Source organism: Vanessa tameamea, chromosome 20, assembly GCF_037043105.1.
Source record: "Vanessa tameamea isolate UH-Manoa-2023 chromosome 20, ilVanTame1 primary haplotype, whole genome shotgun sequence".
In the NCBI taxonomy this organism is placed as follows: domain Eukaryota; kingdom Metazoa; phylum Arthropoda; class Insecta; order Lepidoptera; family Nymphalidae; genus Vanessa; species Vanessa tameamea.
The window spans coordinates 10,199,242-10,223,224 of NC_087328.1; the positions used below are offsets into that span (position 1 = coordinate 10,199,242).

General features: G+C 31.5%; 1 protein-coding gene across 1 annotated transcript; it reads right to left on the minus strand.

Annotated features, from left to right (window-relative positions):
* Window positions 1-3,156: 3,156 nt before the first annotated feature.
* On the minus strand, window positions 3,157-16,083 carry LOC113391436 (hematopoietically-expressed homeobox protein hhex-like). Its single transcript, XM_026627398.2, has 3 exons — window positions 15,609-16,083; window positions 4,239-4,414; window positions 3,157-3,309 (listed from the first exon to the last, which is right to left on the minus strand). The coding sequence occupies exons 1-3, from the start codon at window positions 16,054-16,056 to the stop codon at window positions 3,184-3,186; spliced, it is 750 nt and encodes a 249-aa protein (XP_026483183.2). The 5' UTR covers window positions 16,057-16,083; the 3' UTR covers window positions 3,157-3,183.
* Between the last annotated feature and the right edge of the window lie 7,900 nt (window positions 16,084-23,983).

The window sequence follows — 23,983 nt, forward strand, 5'->3', positions numbered from 1 at the left end:
ACGCTAGTCTTATATATTATTTCGTGTAAATATTATCGCTTAGTATACAGATAACAATATTTCATGATTATCTAAAGATGCACAGATTAAAATAATACTTCAATTTTTGTGAGCCATTAAAGTATGCTTTTTATCAGATAATATTAATACAGATAGTGGGATGGTGGTAAAATGTTTTAAAAGTAGTTCTAAATAGTTTTATATTTATTTGTAATAATTTGTGAGTATTAGACGAACACTTCAGCCTGAGATATTCTGACTTAAAGCGGCGAAATGGCTTCATTTGAGTTACATGTCTTTTTTTCGGTATTTGTCACCGGAAAAACTTGAGGAAAAATTTCTATTAGAAATAAATATGTGTAGATCTCGCAGAATTTGTTATTACAATACACAATAGTTTTTTAATAAGATTAGAATATTAAAGTAACACAGTACTGAGGGAACCTTCCACTTAAGCGATGCGTGCGATCTATTTATCGGTAACGCTCAATTGAGCAATATCAATGATGTAATCCACATCATTGTGGTGGATATCTTCATGCATAAGCAATCTGGTGTTTGCAAAACATTTTTAGTATTTGCAATATTATTGCATAAAAAAAAAATTGGGAGTCCGTAAAAGTCCCACTATTGGGCTACGACTTCCGCGTCTTTCGAGGAGGTTTGTAGCTAATTTGGCAGCTTTTTATCCGACATTTTCAGATTTCTTCACAATATTCCCCTCTATCGGCGGAGATGAGATGAATTAAATTTAAAAAATAATTTTGTTTTTCATTAGGTTACTTACATACATGTGAAATTCGTCAAATGCGTTATGAAATTCGATACTATTCCTGCTTGCAAGTACAGATTTTTTATCTGTAGTAATTAAAAGAAAGCATCTCATTTGAACTATCTTGGTCCCTAGCCCTTTTACCGCCAAGCACGATGTAATTACATATGTAGGTATAAAACAAAGTCGCTTACCGCTGTCTGTCCCTGTGCATGCTTTGATCTTTAAAATTACACAACGGATTTTGATGCGGTTTTTTTAATAGATATATTGATTCAAGAGGAAGGTTTATATGTATAATACATGCACAATATAGTAGAGAAACACTGATTAATTTAGAGGTTTCTAAAGTGATGTCGTAAATAAATGAAAAATAAATGGATTATTTTCGATTTTAAGCAATACAGCATTAATCCTTATCTAATTATGTACCGTAAATACGCTGTACATTTAATATAGATCAATATGGCTCTTTATATCATGTAATTTAAATGAATATTTTCGAAGATATTACAGATTTAAAATGCAGGGACATAGTGGTTTGTATTATACATTCTGTAGTATATTTATTATCGGCATTGTACCCGTGCGAAGCCGGGGCGGGTCGCTAGTTAATTATAAACACAACTTAAGCGCGTGGCTAAAAATATACTTTTGTATATCTTTTCTATTACTTTTTATTCTTACATGAAAACTTGGTAGTTTATAATTAAAAATCTTACGCTCAGCGGAAGTACTCAGGAAGCACTGCTACATGTATGTCCTGTGTAAGGCTCTTTATTTGCTCAGCCGTGCCTAGCAATAGCAATTGTTGCACATCCTGTAAACCGTACTATAACAATCAATATAAAATACTATCTCCTTAGTGGCGGAACCCTAAATGTCGTTCCAAAAGCGAAATAAAAATGGCGTTTACGTCTGATATGAAAACCTTTTTCTAGAGCCAGATAATATTGATTAGAGATTAATCGATTGTTATTTAATTTGGGTTTTACCAGATTAAGCCATAGCGCTCAATATTAGTAATCAATATCAAACTCTAACTGACCGCAGATCATGTTCAGGAGTCGTTAGGTACACGATATTGGCTATAATAATTGTAACATTTAAAAAAGTAAGTCTTTATAATCGATTAACAACAAATACTTACTAAAACTATTAAAATAATTATTTTGCTTTTATAATATTTTATTTTAAGCTATACTCACTGTCTAATTAATTTTTTACTAGAAATAAAAAAATAATAATAAGGAGGCTTGAAAAATTGGCGGAAATTGGTCAGATGGTACGATATTCGATTCGATGGGAGATAAATAAAAATTGAAGTATATTCGAAGTGAGTTTAAAGAGATATTCTATTAAAAACATTAGATGTATTATAATACCTCAAATCAATAACAAAATATTTACATTCTAGATGTAATTATTTATTAAAATAATATATATTATGTTTACTTACATCGAAATATTCTGCACAGAAGCAACTATTTGTAATATTCGATATATCATTATCAAATGTATTATATGTGCCACAGATTACAATACAGGCAAGTGACGTCACCTACCCCATTGCAGCACCATATTGTCAAAGTAGCGTTTAATTTAAAAAACGAATTAATTAAACAAGACGTTTTCAATTTATTTAGATATATTTTTATTATACGAAATTATAATATGAATTGACTTTACTAATAAATAATGATTCTGTAGAAGCCTTGCATATAAAGTTACTGAAAAAAGGAATTTATTTGACTCAGGTTTTATTTCTCGTTTTTATAGCAAACTCTGAACCATTTCTTGGTACGCGTACAAACCAATCAAAATAAGTTTTATTCCTATAAAATATTATATATATGTATATATGAATATTTTAAAATAAAATTTCAAATACGTTAATATATTATGTACCCTAATGTATATGTTCATATATGTATTAAAAATAATGCCTGCACAACCACCAAGTAAATCAGTATTTTTCCATAATTGATTTATTAAATAATAATCAACAAAATCTCAATCCCAAAAAAATCTTTAATTCAATTTTTCTTCAATCTTTTTTGGTGTTTTTTATCGGTATTTGCTTTTAGCAAAACAGGTACAGCTCTCACCACAGTTACTTACCAAATTTAGCACGAGAGAGTCCAATAAGAGATTAAACGAATAAGAGAAGAATATGAATTTGATGAGACAAGTCTTAATAACTGAATTTGTTTCACAGCACATCGGTTATAATCATTTGACGACGAAGTTATATGGAGATGTAACCCTTTCAATGCCAGTGTTGTTAATATTATTTTTAACAATTAACATACGTAATTAATACAGGAGTATATTGGACACTTTTAATGGTCGAAGAACCATCCAAAGATTTAAAGAGAAGTTCCTAATTTTACATTTTTTATTTTGTTTTGTCAGTCTTCATCGGCGATTTGCACTTCATCATCAGATTCATCAGCTGTGGGTGGACTGCCAGCGTCCGCTGTTTCAGGTGTCGTGCGTCTCCATTTCGCTCGTCGATTTTGAAACCACGTTTTTACCTAAAAATATATATATTTTTTAATTTATAATAGTCGACCAACTAATGGGCCGCCTAATATGATGAAAGATGTTCAAAAAAGCGACTTGTGTCGCTTTATATTAGCCATTGGAACTGAGATGCTAGATCCCTTGTGTCTGTCATACTGGCTCATTCACCATTTAAACTAAAACACACAAATACTAAGTATTGCTGTTTGACTATTAAATATGTGATGTGTAGGTGGTACCTACCCAGGTGGGCTTGCACAAAGCCTTGCCACTAATGGTTACTAATTATATTGAATAATATATGGTATATAAAAAAACATAGTTGTTATTGCAACTTTGGAAGTAAAATTAAGTCTTTTCGGTAGAATCTACTTTCTGAGTCCAGTTGTAGTCTTTTTTAATTAATGTAATTTTACAACGATTTAATTGTAATATCGTCACTGTATTGGTTGTGTTGTTAGAAATACTAATGAAACAGATCTGACAGATCGTTAACTGGAATCCTGATTCAGCAAATTCAAGTGATACCTGATTTCGAGGAATTACTAAAATATTGTTTTTTTAATTTTACCAAAACCAAAACAAACATTATTTTTTATCTTTGTCTGTCTGTTTATTCGTAATGTTTATCTTGTTTACCTATTATTTACTATAGTTTTACAAAAAATTCAAAATTCAATTTCAAATATCTTTATTCAGCATGAAGAAAATCATTCTCTTATTGACTGGCAAAATTCTACTACTGGTTCGAAAAGAAACAACTCAGACCTGAGAAGAACCGGCGACAGCTACTCAGCAACGTATAACAAGTCTTTCTCTCATCAAAATCGCTAGAGTCTATTAACATTTATAACACGTAAGAAACAATGTGGGTAAAACTGCAGAACACGACCGGTATTTATGAATTATTGGGTTAATGTATAATACAATCAATGCTAACCTGTCGATCACTAAGTCTTAATGAAGCAGCTAGCGCTCTACGCTCGTCAGGACTAAGATATTTGCTGGCGCTAAAACGACGCTCCAAGGCGCCGGTTTGAGCTGAACTAAATCTCACTTGTCCGCCTTTTCTTCGGCCCCCTACGCCCCACCAGGGACTACAACATGAAGGTGGAACTGTAACAAAAATTTATATGAACATATTGTTTTTTTTTTATTTCGTGTTTAGTTTTATATTTGAGACTATTTATTTATTATATTCGAGCTCAAGAATACCTTGATTATTTTTAAATAAGTAGGGATGATCGAAGATTACACCATAATTAAAAAAATCGATGCCTCGGGTATTATGTTAAAAACATTTATGTCTATAATAAGATGTTGTATTTGATTTTACAATAAGATTTCTCAAACATATTTTTAACTCATCAAATTTTAATCTTATGTTAAAAACATTTATCGATAGGGCTTGATTCACAATACTGGAATAAATACATAATTATAAAAGCGTTGAGTTAGTATTCGTCATTTTCATACGTGATAATTTAATTGCAGGTCCACTATACCTATTTAATTTTTAAAATTTAAAATTTCCCGGGAGAAATTACATTAAATAATCATAATTTCTATCAAAAATGAAATGAAACGACAGATGATTTTGGTGGTGAACGTTATGCGGACAAACGGTTCTTTAAAAACTCGCACTACATTCTAAGTACGTTACTAAATAGAAGATACTATTTCGATTCAGCTTATTTATTGAAGTAAACCTTTTAGGTTTACTAGTCTGAACTACCGGGTATGGTATGGTATATGTACCGGTTATGGTAGCTTCAACTAATGGGTCGGTAGTTGAAGCTACCATAAAGGATGACCTGGCAACTTGGGTAAGCAGAGCCTGACCGTAAGTTTAGGGGGCCCTGGGCTAACACTACTTAGGGGCCCACCTAAGACATATCTGAACGTAGACTTGAATTAAATTAATTGGATGGGATTTGGCAGGACCCGCAGGGCTGCAAACCATATGATCTGTTTAATTTAGTAAAGTTATGGATTCTTTCGCATTATCATCTATTTTTGACTTTGACTTGACTAAGCTGGGGCTCCATTGAATCCACGGGGCCTTGGGCTGAAGCTCAGAAAGCCATATGGTAGATCCGGTCCTGTGTGTAAGGAGTCAGTCTAGTTCAGGTCAAGCCGGAAAACCTCAATTTCGATGAAGTAAGTTTCAACTAAATCCGATTAACGATTTGTGTTAACTATTCATAAAGATAACAAAAACATTATTAGACATATTACAATATATCTTTAAAGTTATCCATAATGTTTAGGATAAGCCTTTAAACCCCAGCCTAGTATCATCAACGTGCGATCATTTCCAAAAATAATTATATACAAAGTATTTTCTTTCCGCGATATAGTATCTTCATAATCAATTCAGGTTTTCCCACAGTCTTATCAGTGGCTGTTTATTAAGAGAGAATATATATTTAATTAATCTAATTGTAATTATTTTATGAGAGAATCATTTATTATTGGAAACGTATATGTGACAGCCCTAACCTCGGCAAAGCAGTACCCAATTAACAATACACAATAAATATTGATAATACGAATGAAACAGTACATTTTTAAAACGTAATAAGGTAATTTTATACATAATGTGCCTTTGGCACAACGTAATACGGGCGATTCGTGATCGTAATTGGTATTTTTTTAATCGTTTTTGTACATTTAGATTGCCCTAATTATAAAATACGATAACTATCAGTATTTGATTGATGATACAATCGATTGATAATGTTACTTGTGTTTTTTATTAATTCTATATCTTAGATTCATTGAATCGTGTTTTAAAATTATATTTTCCCCGAATAAAATTGAATTCCGAACATTTATAGAGACCCGATAATCTGTCCAAAGCAGATGACACGTTTTTTGATATGATTGTGTAAATAACGCTTGTGATTACATAAGGACTGTGATTCATTAATTAAAATTCATTAATATCACGTAATTGTTGTTGTATAACTTGAAGATTAATGGAATCAAATAAAACACCGTTTGAAATACAATTCTTGTACATCACTGTCTAACAAAAAAGTGTTTTTTGACAGCATTATTACTGTTAGCTGTACGGTGCGTTAGCGGGTGTATTCATTAGGAAATTTAAGCCATCTCATGCTCAGAACTAACCCCATTTAATCAAGTGGGGAAGCGCTTGTGCTTAGTACTCAGTTTTTGCCGTTAAATTCTTATCCAGTCCGTCAATAGGCGGTGTCCTTGTTTTCAATGGCGGAAACAATGATGATGAACGAAATAGACTTTAGCGGGCTTGCAAATCGGCTTGATGGTAAGTGGTAAGTCACCATCACCCACAGACGTTGATCATATAAGAAATGTTTACTATTTCTTATATCGGTAATGGACCACCATTAACGATATTATTTTATGTTTTATGGTATTTGTTGAATTTAAGTGGGCTTGATTCTTCTTTAATTAACTTGACAAGAAATAATTTAATGAAGACGATTTAAACAGTGTGTTATCACTGATACATAGTTGATTTGCTGTGATAAACGGGGATGCTAGATTCTCGCTCTGTATGATAAATATGATAAGTATGCTGGATATTGATTACCCAATGAAAAAAAACAAATCTTATTGTAGACTAACTGTGCCGTGACTTCGTGCGCGTTCGAATTAAAAAAAAAAATGTTTGCAGCCTAAGTACTCCTTATTACATCAGCTTTCTGCCAGTGAAAGTCCCATCAAAATCGGTCCAGCCGTTCCAGAGATTAGCGTGAACAAACACAGACAGATAGACGGACAAAAATTGTAAAAAAAATTATTTTGGTATATGTACCGTTTTTACTAAATGTATACATATATGCATTTAGTAAAAAGCGGTTATTTTAATATTACAAACAGACACTCCAATTTTATTATATGTAGTATAGATTCAAAGCTCCAAAATATTTCTCATTTTTCTTTTACAAGTAAGCTCCACCGAATACGAGGTGAGGAATATTAAACAACTAACTTAGCCTACTCGATTAGGTTACTTTAAGGTAACATTTTTAAGACATGTCTGATCATATTTTCAAAAAAATCTACCGAGAAAATTCATCAAGGAACTCAGTAATTACTTATTCCGATCAATTCATTTCAACAAATATTAACTATACGCTTTTTTATTATCTGTATAATCTTGTATACGAGTACAACACGAGTTTTCGCTCGCGTATTGGAGGTTGATCGTCAGGTGATAGTTATAAAAATGTCATCCCTTGGAGTTCAAGCTTTATAACAAATTTCATCAAATTCGTTTTCGTGGTTTGGCCGTAAAATCAGACAGATACACAGACAGTCAGAGTTATTTTCGCATTTATAATTTTAGTATATATAATGAGTTTGGCATTCATTCTAGCTAAGAAAATACTTTGTAATGCGTTTTATAAAAATTACGCTTACAATATCAAGACAGTCTTAATCCTATCAACGGAATAAGAATATTAATTGTATATTAACATATTTAATTAGTCCTGTCTCTTAACAACGACATCTATCTATCTATCTGTCTATCTATCTATATAATTTAAGACAATCATTTAATTAATGTAATTAAATGGATATAACAGTAAATGATATTTATAAAAGTTAATTTGTACGCGCAGGTGTGATCCTGACATACATCTGTATTTACTTATCGTCGAATTCTTTGCGATTTATAATAATTTATGAGCTGTCAAAGCAAAACTGATACCTATGATTTAGATGATTGATAGTTCATGAAACAATAATCCCACCGGATATGTAAAGACGATTATGAAAACATCAAACAAATCATTTTATCTTACTATGATAAATTATACTTTAAATATTTAATGACATGATGTTTTAATGACAACATTCTATTTTTTTTAAATATATATAGTATTCAATTATAAATAATATATTAATGCTAATTTTTAAGTATAGATTAAATAATACCCGTGGCTTACCTATTAAAGATATACTGTACTCAATAAAAAAGATGGCAAAAAATATTACATATAATATATTCTCTCAGACACAGATTAAAAAAATATATAACACATCTTATATATTAATAGCGTAAGACGATTTTTGTGCCAGTGATTATGGGACGATAGCTGAACGTAGTAAGATGTATAGAAAATTAAAGAGGGTTTTGATTTCAGCTTAGTAAACTTTTTGTATTTATGTATTTGCTATATTTATTGAGTTGTATTCGATATTATTTCATAATGTAAGTTTTTACTGCACCACCATATTGCCGTCTTCCATACACATTATCCTTCTAACCCAAAGGTTGTCTGGAAGAAATGCCTTATAAGCCATAAGACCGCCTTTTGCTTGGCCAATTTTCTTTTAAAGAAAATATATTTTGTATATTTATGTATATTTGGTGTGCAATAAAGAGTTAAATAAAATAAATAAATAAAATAAACTGTTACGATTTAACGAAGACGAATTTTAGAGAGCTGAAAAAAGTTACTGGAAGTGTAGAGAACGGGGAGCTGTATAAGAAAAAACAAATGTAAAACCTGCGAACAGACGTCGTCAGTTTCGAATGAAATTAAATCAAATCAAAACCTGTCATAGGTTTCGAAATTTGAAAAATATGTTGAATAAACGCGAAGTTTAGCGGGCGACCCACTGGTAAAAATAAATTATAGTATTAGTCGATTTTCATTAGTAGGAAAGAGTAAGTGAGAATAATTAGGACATTAATAAATTTGTATTCAAATGCGTGCTACTGTAATATTAAGTCTCGGTTGAGTTTTATTTGCCGAAACTACCTTCCTCCTGTTAATAACGAAGTGCTTAGAAAGGCCGCCTCATAGATTTTCTTCGATTCTATGATCAGGAATAAGAGCACTAAAGTAAGATATTTAAGTTACTTTTTTTATAAAATGAAATCGTACTGTTCCAGAAATGACATGGATATCTATTAGTTAATTGGACTAAAACGATTTGTATTGATCTGAACTTTAATCCCTTATCGATAAACAGAACGTACTAAGCCGAAATGCTCGCTAGCTTATCTTTACATAGTATAAAACAAAGTCGCTTTCTATGTCCCTTTGTATGCTTAAATCTTTAAAACTGCGCTACGGATTTTGATGCGGTTTTTTTTTAATAGATAGAGTGATTCGAGAGGAAGGTTTTTGTATATTATACATAGACAATATAGTTAAGTAACACTGATAATTTTAAAAGTTTCTAATGTGATGTCGTAAATTTATAAATTTTTTGCGCTTACATTGTAAACGCTGGCTGAACCCTACTAGATAGATCAAAATAATATACTACAGAATTGTACACCTCAAAAATGTCTACAAAAAAGTCCGCGATGGTATGTGTATATCTGTTAGTGATAATCTACAATAAAAAAAAATTGACATTTATTTTTTACCACAAATATTGGCTAATTTTCGAAGCGATTTTAAGCAGTACAGCATTAATACTTATCCAATTAAGTACATTGTGCATTTAAAATAGATCAATATGGCCGTTTACATAATGTAATTTAAATGAATATTTTTGAAGACAATACAGATTTAAAACGCGGCTTGTACTGTCTAACGACTGAAAAACTGTAAGCGGTGTAAGCCATTCTGTAGTATAGTACGAGTATATTCTGTAGTATATTTAGTATCAGCATTGCACCCGTCCGAAGCCGGGGCGGGTCGCTAAAATTTTAGATTTACATTTTTACCTGCGACTTCTCTTGTATAAAACTGGTGTAACATTTAATGATATGATAAAAATATCAATTATATATTAATAATAAGAATCGGTTTGATATTTTAGTCGTAGATACGAAAGATATAAACAGGGTCGCCTGAGACAGAGACAAATATATCTTCGAATTAAAATTATGTGTTTTATTGACAAATCTCTTCGCTTCAAACTGCTTCTATTTTAATATTTCCGAATATTTGAAAATATAGTTTATCTATATCTGTATATATATAAAATCTTCTGTACGTATTTATATGACAGAACTCCTAAACGTTTGGGCCGATTTCGGAGGTTTTTAGATTGGTTGTTGCTGCAATCGGGAAGAAAATCAAATTGTTATTTAACCCGGAAGAAGACGGGACGATCAACTAGTTACATGTGTATATATAAAGCTACTTGATTTAGAAGATAAGTAAAAATATTAGTTGTTGACAAAATTACTTATCGCGTTTTAATCGGGAAATAATCATTTATTGACTGTTGACATAAAAAACACGGTAACTGGCAATAAGCCGATCTAATTAATTACAAAACGAATAAATCCAATTATATAATAATACATATAATGTAATATGTAATAAGAATAAATGTACAAGAGTGATTAAATATACTCATATTAGTGACTTTATTTTTTATTGAAAGTAGTTCTGACTGTCTATCTGTCTGTCTGTTGTTCTTTCAGGACCAAAGCATTGCACGAATTTGATGAAATTTGGTATGAAGGAAGCTTGAACTCGAAGAGACGACATTGTCTACATGCCTAACAGCTAACTACCATCGTTTAAAACGCGAGCAAAGTTGCGGGCAACAACTAACAGTTTATAAAGAGATATAACTGATATTAATCTTTTACTTTATAGTAATTCTTATAGTTTGATAATTTTGTACATATTTTTAAATATAGTTTAAATATGTTAATTATAGAAGTCTTCTTCAAAGGAGAGACGTCTTTGTGCAGTACTACTAGACCGCTTTAGAGGCCAATGTCGGAGAGATATTTCCATTCAGGCACTTAGAAAAAGATAATTTTGAAAATTATAACAGCGAAATCCTTGGTAGCTAATATTTTTGTAATAGTTAAATAAAGATTATTAATATATTATATAAGTAAGTGATTTAATAAATACATAATTCTTTTGTTTCTTAACTGTATCCGTTAGTCGTACTGGTTCATTCACCATCCAAACGGGATCACAATAATACTAAGTATCGTGGTTAGGGACGAGGAACATAGCGTCTTAGTAACCAACGTTGGCGGTGCATTGGCGAAGTAAGGAATAGTTTACATTTCTTACAGCACCAATTTCACTTAACGTCAGGTGGCAAATTTGCCCGCCCGCCTACCGATTTTATGTACAAAATAACCTTTCGTCTATTGTTTACAATTAGTAATTGTTATTATAAGCTATTTACTCTTTTATACATAGGTGTATTTATATAATTGTTTTGTTCGTTACATTGCATATGAACTAGTAACAGTAATTATAAATGTTCATTTTATAAAATATTAACCCGAAATAGAAAACAGTAATATTATACGGAACTATATTATTTATCTGCGGCTTCTCTCATATGGAACTGGGGTATCATTTTGTGATATGATAAAAATATAAATATGTATAACCTATTTTTTATAATATAATCTGGTTTGATATTATTATAGAAACGAAATAGATAGATAGGGTTGTCGGAGACAGATATTAGTATAGATTCGAATCATTTAAGATTATTCACTTTTTTTTTAAATGCATACAAAACTATCTAAACTGATAAATGACAACGGACGGCGATTTTCACTTATTTTTTTTAACTCGCTTACGTCATTTCGAACCTAATTATAAGTATTTCGATGCTAGATGGCGATAAGTTATATATATTTTTTATTTTATTGCCTATGAAACGTTCCTTATGATGCTACGATAGGGTATGATCTTATCTTGAAATATTTAGTTCTGTGTAATTGTTTTTAATTAATTAGATTTACTTGTATCAATTAACTATTAAATAGTAATTTCATGTCATTTTAGGTGATATTAAAAGTTGAGAAATTCATGTTAAAATACAATATAAAAATCTACTAAATTCAACTGTAATTGAGAATATTTTGAAGTCCTTTTAAATTTAATTATCTATTTCAATTATATATGAACTGAAAATCGCTGGTATAAATCAAGACGCAACTATATTTAAGTATAATTATAATTTAGTAACTTCCTCTCGAATCACTCTGCTCATTGTTGAAAACCGCATTAAAGTCCGTTACGTAGTCAAAAAGATCTAAGAGTACGATAATTTATTACGTTTTTTTTTTAATTAGTATTATTTATCAGTTACAACCAATTTGTTTTCATTGTAAGTAATACTAATTATATTGGACACGAATTTACAATTATACTACGATAAACTAGCACTTTAAAATTATAAAGTGTTTATAATTTTTGTCAGTTATCATGTTATGATCGTAAATAGACAGCGTTTTTTATTTGTACAGCGATATAGCGATTACTTTGAATGGTTCACTTATCGTATTAGTAATACTTAGATATTTACTTCCAAAATCGTTTAAATGGGTTTTCATTTTGATAAGATATTGGTAATTGGATATTTTTTTATATTCATTGTAAGACAATATTGTTAATAGCAGTCAGTATGTATTGTAAACAAAATCTATACGTTCTTTATTCAAGAGAGCTCCTAGAAGCACTTCGATATCGTCATTTAACAAGATGAAATTCTACTTACTTACTTTCAACCGGGAAGAACCGGGAGCAAACTCAGTAATTTATTTTTTCTATCAATTGAATGACATCGGTATTTTAATCGAATATAAGTAAATTTTTATTTACAAATCATCTCTGCTCTTTCATCTTTGTTTGTGTAATTCACTTTTTTTTTAACGTGAGCATTAAATCGTTTATAATTTATTTAAATTTATAACAAATCTATTAGGCTGAAGACACTTTATCTACGGAATCAATTATTTCTTCCCTAGGAATATTTCTAGAATAAAATCTCACTTATATAGAAACGATCCTAAGGAAGAATTAATTGATTCTGCGGAGACATGGACTTGGTGTTACAAATTGGCGTTTATTTCTAAAACATATAATATAATACGTCCTAATACCTCCACTGATGACAGGAGAGCTGGTTAATAGTCCAGGGAATCGGATTTGCGATTCAACAACACACTGTTAGCGTTCTTTTAATTTTTCGCGGCCATGATTTGAAATTTTGAACAGTAGGTTTTTTGTTTTAACGCTTACTTCTCCAAGTCTTAAGTAAATAATGTATTCATGTTTTGCTTATGCAATATTTGGTTTTTATTTTTGTTAAATAGGTTGTCGGGGTGGGAAATGGCCGCCTGATGGTTATTAAGCACGCCCGTAGACACTGTAAGCAGTTTATTTGTTCGATATATTGGCTCATTTCGGTTCGGTACCGTTTCAGATTTGGTGCGCTTTTTTTTAATATAAGTTATTGCATCTTTGATATTTACGTTATACTTATTATAATAGAGGTATTTTTATAATGAGTATAGCAGATGTAAGGGACCACGCATCCAACGTGCGCACCGCGCTTGCATCTGCTCTTGGAGCTTCATTGAGAGCGTGCCATTCATTCAAAGTTTAATTTAAAATTGAATTTCATTTGTAATCTAATCTAATTAGCTTGGTCTATAAAAGCCCTGTAATGACTAATGATTACAAGGGAAGTCGCTTTATGTACATTCCGATGATTTCCAATTCATTGAAACTTATAAGTTAATATTTTTATCGTAAGCAATAAAAATATAATAACAAATAGACATTATTTCTTAAGGAATTACTAATAAAAGGTGCCTGCATGAATAAAGTATATTGTGATTTAATTTGAGTAGTTACATTTTCTACTTATTAAATAAATGAGTATGTAAATTATGGACAAGACCGCTGTAAGTGCTAATATACGCTATAAATGCTAACAAATTACGTAGACAAAATCTAAATCAATAGATATACAAGCACCTTTGAATCATTCTACATGGTAAAATAAAATAAAAGTTACCACCAGCTCTGGCTTATGACAAAATTAAAAAATAAACTCATCCATAATAGGACCGTGTTCAGCAGTAATGTACCAGCCCATAGAAGCACTAACAGAATGAATTAAGATTTAAAAGGGAAAACCAATATCATGAAATGTATTTAAAAAAAAATCATACATATTTTTACATAAATAAATATTGGACGACATCACATACATTACTCTGATCCTAATGTAAGTAGCTAAAGCACTTGTGATATGGAACATCAGAAGTAACGACGGTACCACAAACACTCAGTCCCAAGGCAACATAGAAAACTAATGAACTTTTTCTACATTGACTCGGCCGGGAATCGCACCCGGGACCTCGGAGTTGCGTACCCATGAAAACCGGTGTACACACTACTCGACTACGGAAGTCGTCTATTCATCGTTTACATAAATATATAATTTTACAGGGTTATTTTACTATAAAAATAGTTCCTTTTTTTAAACTTATTGATGCTGGGGTTGATACATTTATGCACAACACGGTCCAGTTTATATACAAATGATATTTTATTCATTAAATTTAATCATTTAACGAATTAAATCAAAAACGTTTTAAAAGCAATTAATTATTTCAAGATAAAGATTCCATGTACGTACAGATGATAACAAACGATTATTAATTCACAAGCAGGAAAAGAATATTAGGGTTTTCTTTCATATTGATTTAATGTGTCATATTTTTTTATTTTGATGTCATATATTATATACCTACAAATTATATTATATATCATAAATTATATAACTGTGCTACTTTCAGTTATATAAGTTATTATATTGATAGGATGTTTTAAAATCATATCCGTTCCAGATTAAATACGGGCGATATTTAAATAAAAATAAATATATACACTCTTAGTTAGAATATTTATATATATTAAAAAAAAGTGAAACATTACTTTGTTTACATATCAAGTTATTTCCATTAAAATTATATCGAAGATTCTTGAAAATAAATTATTCCCGTTCATTTAAGATTATCATTAAAACATAAGTAAGAAACATCCTTTAAATAAGTAGGTAATACCCTCCCGTTACTCCAGTGTGAGTTGATGAGACTCCAGGGAGACCGGCTCACCACTGCCTCTAGACATTGGTACTTAAGGGAATATTTATATTAATCATTCCTCATAATCCCAATCGCAGCATCAACCTGAGGAGCTAAGGCGTTATATCCCTTGTGCTGTAGTTACACTGGTACACTCACCCATTAAACCGTAATACAACCACGCTAAGTATTCATGTTTGAATATATTGTAATGAGTGGGTGGTATCTACCCAGACGGGGTTGCAAAACGCAAGTGTAACAGTTTCATCTAATTCGTGCAACTTTTTCGATGTTTTTCTTCACCGGTGAGCACGCGTTGAATTATAAAAACAAATTAAGAATTTAAATCCGCGATTATTGCTGAAGATTCACGCGTATCCGCCAGAGCATCTTGTCTCTTAACTAGGATCATTAAACATTTGTGCATTCGTCAATAAATAACAAATGTAGGCTAAAATAATTGTTACAATTTGTACTGACCTCTGTCGAATGCATATGGTTGTCGTAAACTATACGGACTCGATACGAATCTGTTGACGGCCAGCTGGTTCCGTAATATCTGTTCCGACTTCAACATGTGATCACTGTAGAAGCTCATTGGGTGTCTCGTGTCAATAGGGTATCCAGCTTTCATTCTATACGTCGGCCAAGGGAGATTAGCCTTTATCGGTGTCGGGTACAGAGGATATGTGTTCCGTCTTTGTTCTAAATTCACTTTCATTTTCGTCAATTCGAGTTCTCTCTGAACTTCGGTTATAACGTTGAATTTTGCTTGCCGCTCGTCATGTTTGCTCTGACTTTTTGTTTCTTCTTTATCACTACACCTCAGAGGTTCCTTTCGCTCATTGTTCAAGTGTTTTTGAGGTTTCCTCGTGTCATTTAAAATGTCATCGATTAAAAACGACTTTTTCTGACGGCACGCGCACATATCAACGGTATACTCGGTACTGCCCAAAACATTATCAGTATAGAAAGAAGCGCTGTAATTGATAGCTACTTGTTTAATGGATATAGCTAATCTATTCGTTACTGATAGTTGATGGCGTTGCGATTTACAAAATATCTGTAAGCAAATGTATGTCTTCTAGTGACGCAGTCAGGGTTGATTTCTGCATGGACGTAATTATTAGCATAACGTTAAGTTCTGTGACTTGGGGTATTTATTGTTCGGGCTTTTAAGGTTGTATTGACAGGTAAAGATTAGGTCATTAGGCGTTGAAGTGTTGTAATGCACAGGGTATACTTGGATTATTGAAGGCTGTCACTCGTGTTGTAAGTATTAGGGCGTACGAGGCACTTACTCGTGTTATCTCGAATGATAGATAGAATTGGTATTATGAGTAATATTTTCGGCCGTTATGGCTCTTAGGTAGAACGCGTCAATTTCAATCGGACTTCCAAGTAGGCGTCTGATTTTTTTATCTCTTAAATTAATTTACTTTTTTTTTTATAATTAATTTCGTGTTCAGTAGGAAAGCATTACTTCAAGTGGCACGAGTCGGATACAAACAAACTACAATCAACAAACCCGCACTGGAGCAGCGTGGTGGAATACGGTCCTGACCTTTCACAAGAGAGGCGCTTGCTCTGTAGTTAGTCTTATATTTATTGTCTTTTACTTTCCTTTTTTTTCGTTATTACTTATGCAGTATTTTATAAGTAATTTATATAAAAATATACTATTAAAATACCGACTGAGTTCATTTTGATAGAACCTTCAGACTTTTTCAAATTCCAGATGACGTTCTTTTATATTTGAGAAAAACATTATTCGAAGGATTTTCTTATATATTCAGGGAGTGAGTTTATAAAAAGTTCTCGAAAGTAATATTTAAAAATACAGTCACAAGTATTTCTTCTTCTTTTACTTCGTTTACGTAACCTTTGATCTTGAAGTGATAATGAAGTAGAGTTATTCGATCATAGTTCATCATCGCACAGGATCTCTAAACGTAAAAAGTGATATGCGACATCTATATCAATACTATGAAGGCGATAGTAAGTCTGTCTGTATGTGTGTTGTTCACGATCAAATAACTGAATTGAATCTGATGAGATTTCGTCCGAAGCAGGGACACATATCAACATAGCGTACCACCGTAAGTCAGTTTATGAAAATTCATGAGTTGGTTGCGGAATAACTTCTAAAAGAATAGGACTGCCCTTCGTAGTGGATACTCTTCTGTTACGCCAGGGAGAGCCTGACCTGTCAGCTGCAATCCTGGTACAATTATGTAATGGTCCGCTCACCACAGATCTAATTTGGTTCGTCCATCGCATAGGCGTCCAAACGCGACGTATAATGCCTTCAACTCTACATTGAAAGACAAAGCGTTCTATGGAGTCAGCGTTTCTTCTTGAGACGTGGCTGAAAATTTTAAAATATGCTGACTATAACTGACAACGCTGAGTGATGCCGAGTTGTTTGAGTGTGGAGTTATTTGTTCTGAATTCAGTCGTTGACATACGGAGTATTCCAGCTTCGCAACTCCAGAGCATCGCATACTCATTTAAACATGACGTGATGATGCTGAAAGCATTGATCTGTATGGGCATTTTTTTTTTAATAAATGTCTCTAATACATTTTTCTATTAATTTGATTTTGGTTATTTTTGATATGATGTTAAAAACCATAGTCTTTAAGTTCTCTCCAAGTAATTTAGTTTATTGATTATGTACATGCAAATCAACATAGGCCATAAGACCTTAGGGCGTATTATAACTTATGTGATGATTTACACAGTTTTTTTTTATTTTTATGTTATAGGTAACAAACGGGCAGGAGGCTCACCTGATGGAAAGGGACTACCACCGGCCATGGACATCTGTAATACCAGGGTTACAGATGCGTTGCCGGCTTTTAAGAAAGGAAGGTTTCTCCTCTTGAAGGAGGTTTAGAGCTTATATTAAGCTTCATAACGAGTTAGTGAATACTCATCAATACGGGTCGGTATAATATAAATCGAAGGTCTTATATAGATATATAAGACATAATTTGATTCGACCCTTGATTTCCATAACCACAAGATGAATTATTAATAACAGACACACACTAAGCACTCACAGTGATCGCATGGATTTGTACCTGTGGTTTTCGGTTGAAATCCAATCGTTCTATCCACTGGGCCACCCCGGCTCAGTACATGATATTCAATATATAAACGTCTGGTTATATTTTTATGAAAACATTGAATAATGTAAAAGCATAAAGAGTTAAACGTTGCTTAAATGGTAACATTTTAATAAATTGTTTTTGTACGCAATAACAACGTCATGAATGCGGAATCCGTCTGCCTTGGCGAGGATTTGGTTTATCCACAGATAACATATGAATAGAGCACGCCGGAAAAATTATTCGATTTTTTATAAACTACATAAATTAAATATTTTTTCTTTATACGTCTAAATTTTTAATATTTAACTTGTTTCATTGTCACCATACAACTGACGACTATTTTACTGTTATTGTAGCCTTATGGAAATTTCTCCCACACCCACACAGACACAGACACACCTACATAGTTCCGGCCGGTATTAATGTGATTGCGAGGTTTGAACACGATTGTACATCGTTATTTGCCTTAAATTTTGTGCGTCTGTTATAATCAGTCACTAAAGGTCGGTCCTTATTCTAGTGACCAATACATTACAACGATTGCTACGCAAACTAAGTGCCTTTTTACATGAATACGTTATAAAGTATTAATGCTATAAATATTAATGCGCAAGTTAAAAGGCACTGACAGTCTCAAATATATTTCATGATTTTATGAATTAAAATTTATTAAATATTGTTTTTTTTTTTTAAATGAAAGTATTTTTAAAAATTCATGATACATGGCCACATATGTACACACACACACACACACACACACATCAGCCCGCATTCGTCCACTGCTGGACATAGGCCTCTCCAAATGCACGCCACTGTGGTCTTTCTTTGGCAACTCGCATCCAGCTCCTGCCAAATATATATCTACTGATGAAGGTTGTTGTGCACTTTTAAAGGTGTAACATTCCGACCTAAATTGTTAAAGTTGTGGAACATTTACATATGATATAATATTTGTGTGTTGTGATATGAATGGTTGAAGTTCAACCATTACTTTTATTGCCTTGAGGGTATTCGTGAAATATATGAAAATTTCTTAATTTGAAAAAAAAATCATTATTCTATATTTATTTCAGTTTTTTTTTCTAAATTATAACTCTGATGTTTCTAAAAAACAAAACAAAATAAACGGAGAAGAAAAGGTTGTGAAGCGTTTTGTCTTTGTCTATTGTGTAAAGATTATATTTTATTATAATTTTATTAAATTCTAATGCAACCTCTGAAACATAATTATAATTACCCTGTGTACCCTCTAGTAGTATCTCTCAAACGGATTCCTCTCGAAAAACAAAAGGGGTGAACTTGCAACCAACCTACCCTGTAATTAATGGCAGGAGTTTTTCTACCTTTTGTTACGGAAGGGCGGCTAATTGTCTCTAATTAATTGGGGCTGCGTATTTTTAACCCCCCGTCTTTATTCCCTTTGTCTATATACAGTTAGTGACTTCGGATATATATGATAATTATTTCACGCGAATGTTATCCATATAACGTTTAGTTAAGGGTGATTTTCCCGTGATGTGAAATTAAGATATTTTTCGTGGTTATTAGTTGTTTTTCTTCAAACAAGGGTCGAAATGGTAGAGTTAGCTCCAATTCATGATTTAGGAGGCCTAATTGGACTTTTATTGTTTTGTTTGAATGTTTGTTTGTTTTTGATGGATTCAAAGTGTTTTATTGATAGCTTTCATTGTAAATCTTGAGAAATCGTGGTTCTTATGAAACGGATATCCAGTTTAAAGGCTTAGATTTTTATTATTTTTTAATTTAACGGTACATTACTTGTTCCAAATTTGACTATCTGTAATTTTAAATTATTTGCTAGAATTATATGAAGGAGGTTTAATTTTATTTTTGTAATAACACAATTCGTTAATTGCAAATTGAAATTCACAGCACAAGAATCCACCAAAGAATGACATAGAAATCTAATTTAATTATAACGAACCGATCGAAGTTTTAGATTAATTTTAGTTTGTGAGATAATGCGATCACAGCATTAGCACAAGGAACAAACACGAGCTAATTACACAATTAAAGAGCTCAGAAAGCGTTCAAACTGTCTCTATTCAGAATTTTTAAAATAATGTAAAATTATGTATGTATGTATGTGTGCACATTTTGGAAATGAAAGGATTGCCTTGTCGTAAACGATTACAAAATAAGTAAAATGAAAACCTATCGTTTCTTTCCGGTGCTTCAGAGGTCAGGTTATTTTTTTACGTTTTGATTACTTTTACTTAAGTAATTTGAATAAATTAGTTAAAATTTGAATTGAAACTATAATAACGAATATAACCATAATATGTTTATATTATAGTGATAAAATTATTAATTCAATTTTGTATATCTATCCTTGTTTCTATAAAGTGTCCGTTAAGTGCCTTTTGAGATTCTTGCCGGTTCTTGTCGGTAGAATCTATATTCCTAACCGGTGGTAGCTTTATCTACGTTTCATACAATTATGTATAATTGCGATTCGATAGTGCTTGTAAAAGCCTATTTGAAAAAGTATATTTTTGATATTAATGTTTATTTAGCAATAATTACACTAAGATTGACATTATTTTATTTATTTTGATAAAAAATATTATCTGTAAATATATGCTTTTATTCATATGGACATATTAAATAAATTATTTAATATATTTAAGTCTATTCATAGGAGATTATAGAGCACATTATCTAACTCTATGAACGGAACGTGTATGGGCTGAATGTCATTCAACCGATGATTGAACGTCGCCGCTTAAAGTAAAAAGACTAGGATATTTATTGAATAGCTAATTAAACTACTTATCTGACACATATATCCTAATCAAACAAGTAAAAAATTGTAGTCTTTGAACCCGCGATCTACGGATAAGATTGAAGTGTTCCAGTATTTGAGTCATCGCGGCCCCTTAATTTTGACATTATATTAAATTATAGATAATTCTGAATTTATTATTATCAATCTGTTATCTCCATAAATTATAGCCAAAATACCGATGTGACGAAATAGGGTATTGTTCATTGAAAACAAATAGACGATAATCTCGTTCATCAGTTCCGAATGACATCGTCGAATGAGAAAAGTCTCGGAAGAAAAATAAATCGATTACTTTCACTTGATACATAACATTAGCGTACATAAACAATTAAGAAATAGAAATAAAAAAAGATAAAACAAACAAATTCACTTATAAAATTCCAAATCCATTGCGTATTTTTAACGGTGTTGTCCCATTTGTATGATTTGCAAAGAGCAATGGATTGGTAACAATTTATTGTTACAATTGAGTTACAATGCGGTGAACAGCGGGTGAGTCGATATAATGGGCGATTACTTAAGAGTCGGCTGACAGCCCTAAGGGATTATAGTGATTGAAAGTTTGTTGTATCGATAACGATATTAAAATTAATTAAATTATTATTTAAGATAATATTTATGTCAGGTAATATTTAATAATGATCTCCTTAATACGGTCCGTATTCATGTAATCATTATTAAATATTACGCGGCAAACATTTGTGAAATCGAGCAGTGGTTCATTAATCAGAATAACCTTCTTTATTTCATTAAATTCGGTACAAATCTTTTTTATTCCATTTTTATTACTTTGACATTGATTTTTTCTATTGATACGATAATAGGATAAAACTATATATTAGTTTCCAGTGCCGGTCACATTAAAACTTGCTTCGCGTCGGTCCATCAGCAGGACTTGGTTTTCGTGCCAGTCATACTGCCTCGTAGATACTGTACCTACTAATGACCATCTTCGATAAATTTATATATAATTTAATAAATTAAAGTATTAAACTTTTATAGAAGATGTGTTATTATAAATATTTGATGTAAATTAATTTAAAATAAACATAGGATTATTAGATAAAAATCAGAGACAATCGCTATTTGTTGGGACACGTAACTAACTCTTCCATGTCAGAATGATACGGATTCCTTGGTAAATATAATAATATATAATATATATATATATATATATATATACAACTTAATATGATTATGTTTTATTTTCGATACTTTTCTTCTATTTTGGTGTATTTTGATTAAAGATACAAGATATGGAAAAACGAAAGAAGAATAGAGAACGGAGGAGAACAGCAGACATTGACGGAATTTTATAGAGACCTACGTCCAGCAGTGCCGTAAGATGTACAGTACGATTGGATAAATCGCATGTCTCGATTTGAATGTAACATTATATACAAAATGATGTATACATAAATCATATTACCAGAGCCTGATTATAAATACAATTTGCTGCTTATAATAATGTCGATCTTAGTAATAGGAAATTTCGTAACGAAAGCTCTACTATTTCTAATTATACAAATGATTTATCTATTAATCTAAATAAATATTAAAATAACTATAATATGTACAATAATGACATTATAATTGTATCAACAATTATAAATAGCAAATTATATCGACATGTCATTATAAACACATCACTAAGACTATCTTGCAAAGCATTGTATTGATTTTGAGTCTATTTTTATTCGGACGGCCCACCTGGGTTGCATAAGCCGTCGAGTTCAGATGTCATCCAATATAAAGTGTACCCACACACAATAACGACGTATCAACATAGACGGGTTACATTCATATAGAAAATATGACATGTACCAATTGTTGTGTTATGGGAATAACTACTTTATGACGATAGACGTATAGTTAATTTTCATATGTTATAAGTTTGATATATATATGTATAACATTTGGGTTTTAAGCAATGTATTATTCTTTGAGTACGTGCTTAAACGTTAAATGTTCTAATAACCCGATCTTTTTATTTGTTATGTTTTGTGTTCGCAATTTCAATGGTGTGTGTTATGGAGTAGTTTGTTGGTCCTCATTTTATTTTGTAAGAAAAATATACACTCAGACGTAACTCAAGATATATAATATTACTGTTTTAAAACTATTTAGTGGCTTATGCGTGACAATTTTATTAATACATACATACATACATATTTTAATGTAAGCAGTTATTTTTTTTAAAAGGCAGTCGTAAAAATCAGCAGATCGATAATAAGTTATTATTTTTAATAATAGGCTGATGCTCCTCCAATGAAAGGAACCTACCAAGGTAAATTAAAAACTCTAAAATAAATAATAGCGCGTACTTTTACTTCTAGTGGGCAAATTCCTCCTTCTGACGAGAAGACTTGGAGCTCATGGGATACACATGTTATTTCTTTTAAATAAGCAGGTTTTCTCACGAAGTTTTCCTTTACCCCTGAGCATGGGGTGAATTATATCACTTGATGGTAGGAATAATTGCAAGGGTTTGTAAAGCAAGTTAGTATAGTTGTGTTCCGATTTGAAGGATGAACCAGCGTTACTATAGCCTTATAGGCACAAGAGACACAACATCTGTGTTACCAACATTGGTGACGCATTAGTGTTGCAAAGTTAGGGTAATATTTATTACGACGCCAATGTCTATGGGCGATGGGGACCAACCATCAAAGCCACAACACCCCAAAATAGCAAACACAATATACAATATACATATATTTAACTAACAGAATATAACTAACATGACTGTATTTTTAAATGTAGAAAAAGACTACTGACTTTCTTGCCTGTTCTTTTCGGTAGAATCTACATTCCGAACCGGTGGTAGCTTCACTTAATATAGTTTTTTAAATGACGATTCAAAAGTGCTTGTAAAAGCGTACTTGAATAAAGTATAATTTGATTTGATTTGAATAACACAAAATATGTTC

Coding starts and splice junctions, on each gene's coding strand:
- LOC113391436 (XM_026627398.2), bottom strand. CDS start 16,056: ATGTGCGCGTGCCGTCAGAAAAAGTCGTTTTTAATCGATGACATTTTA. Junction 4,415..15,608: donor ACCATATGCATTCGACAGAG/GTCAGTACAAAT, acceptor TTTTTGTTACAG/TTCCACCTTCATGTTGTAGT. Junction 3,310..4,238: donor TAAGACTTAGTGATCGACAG/GTTAGCATTGAT, acceptor ATATATTTTTAG/GTAAAAACGTGGTTTCAAAA.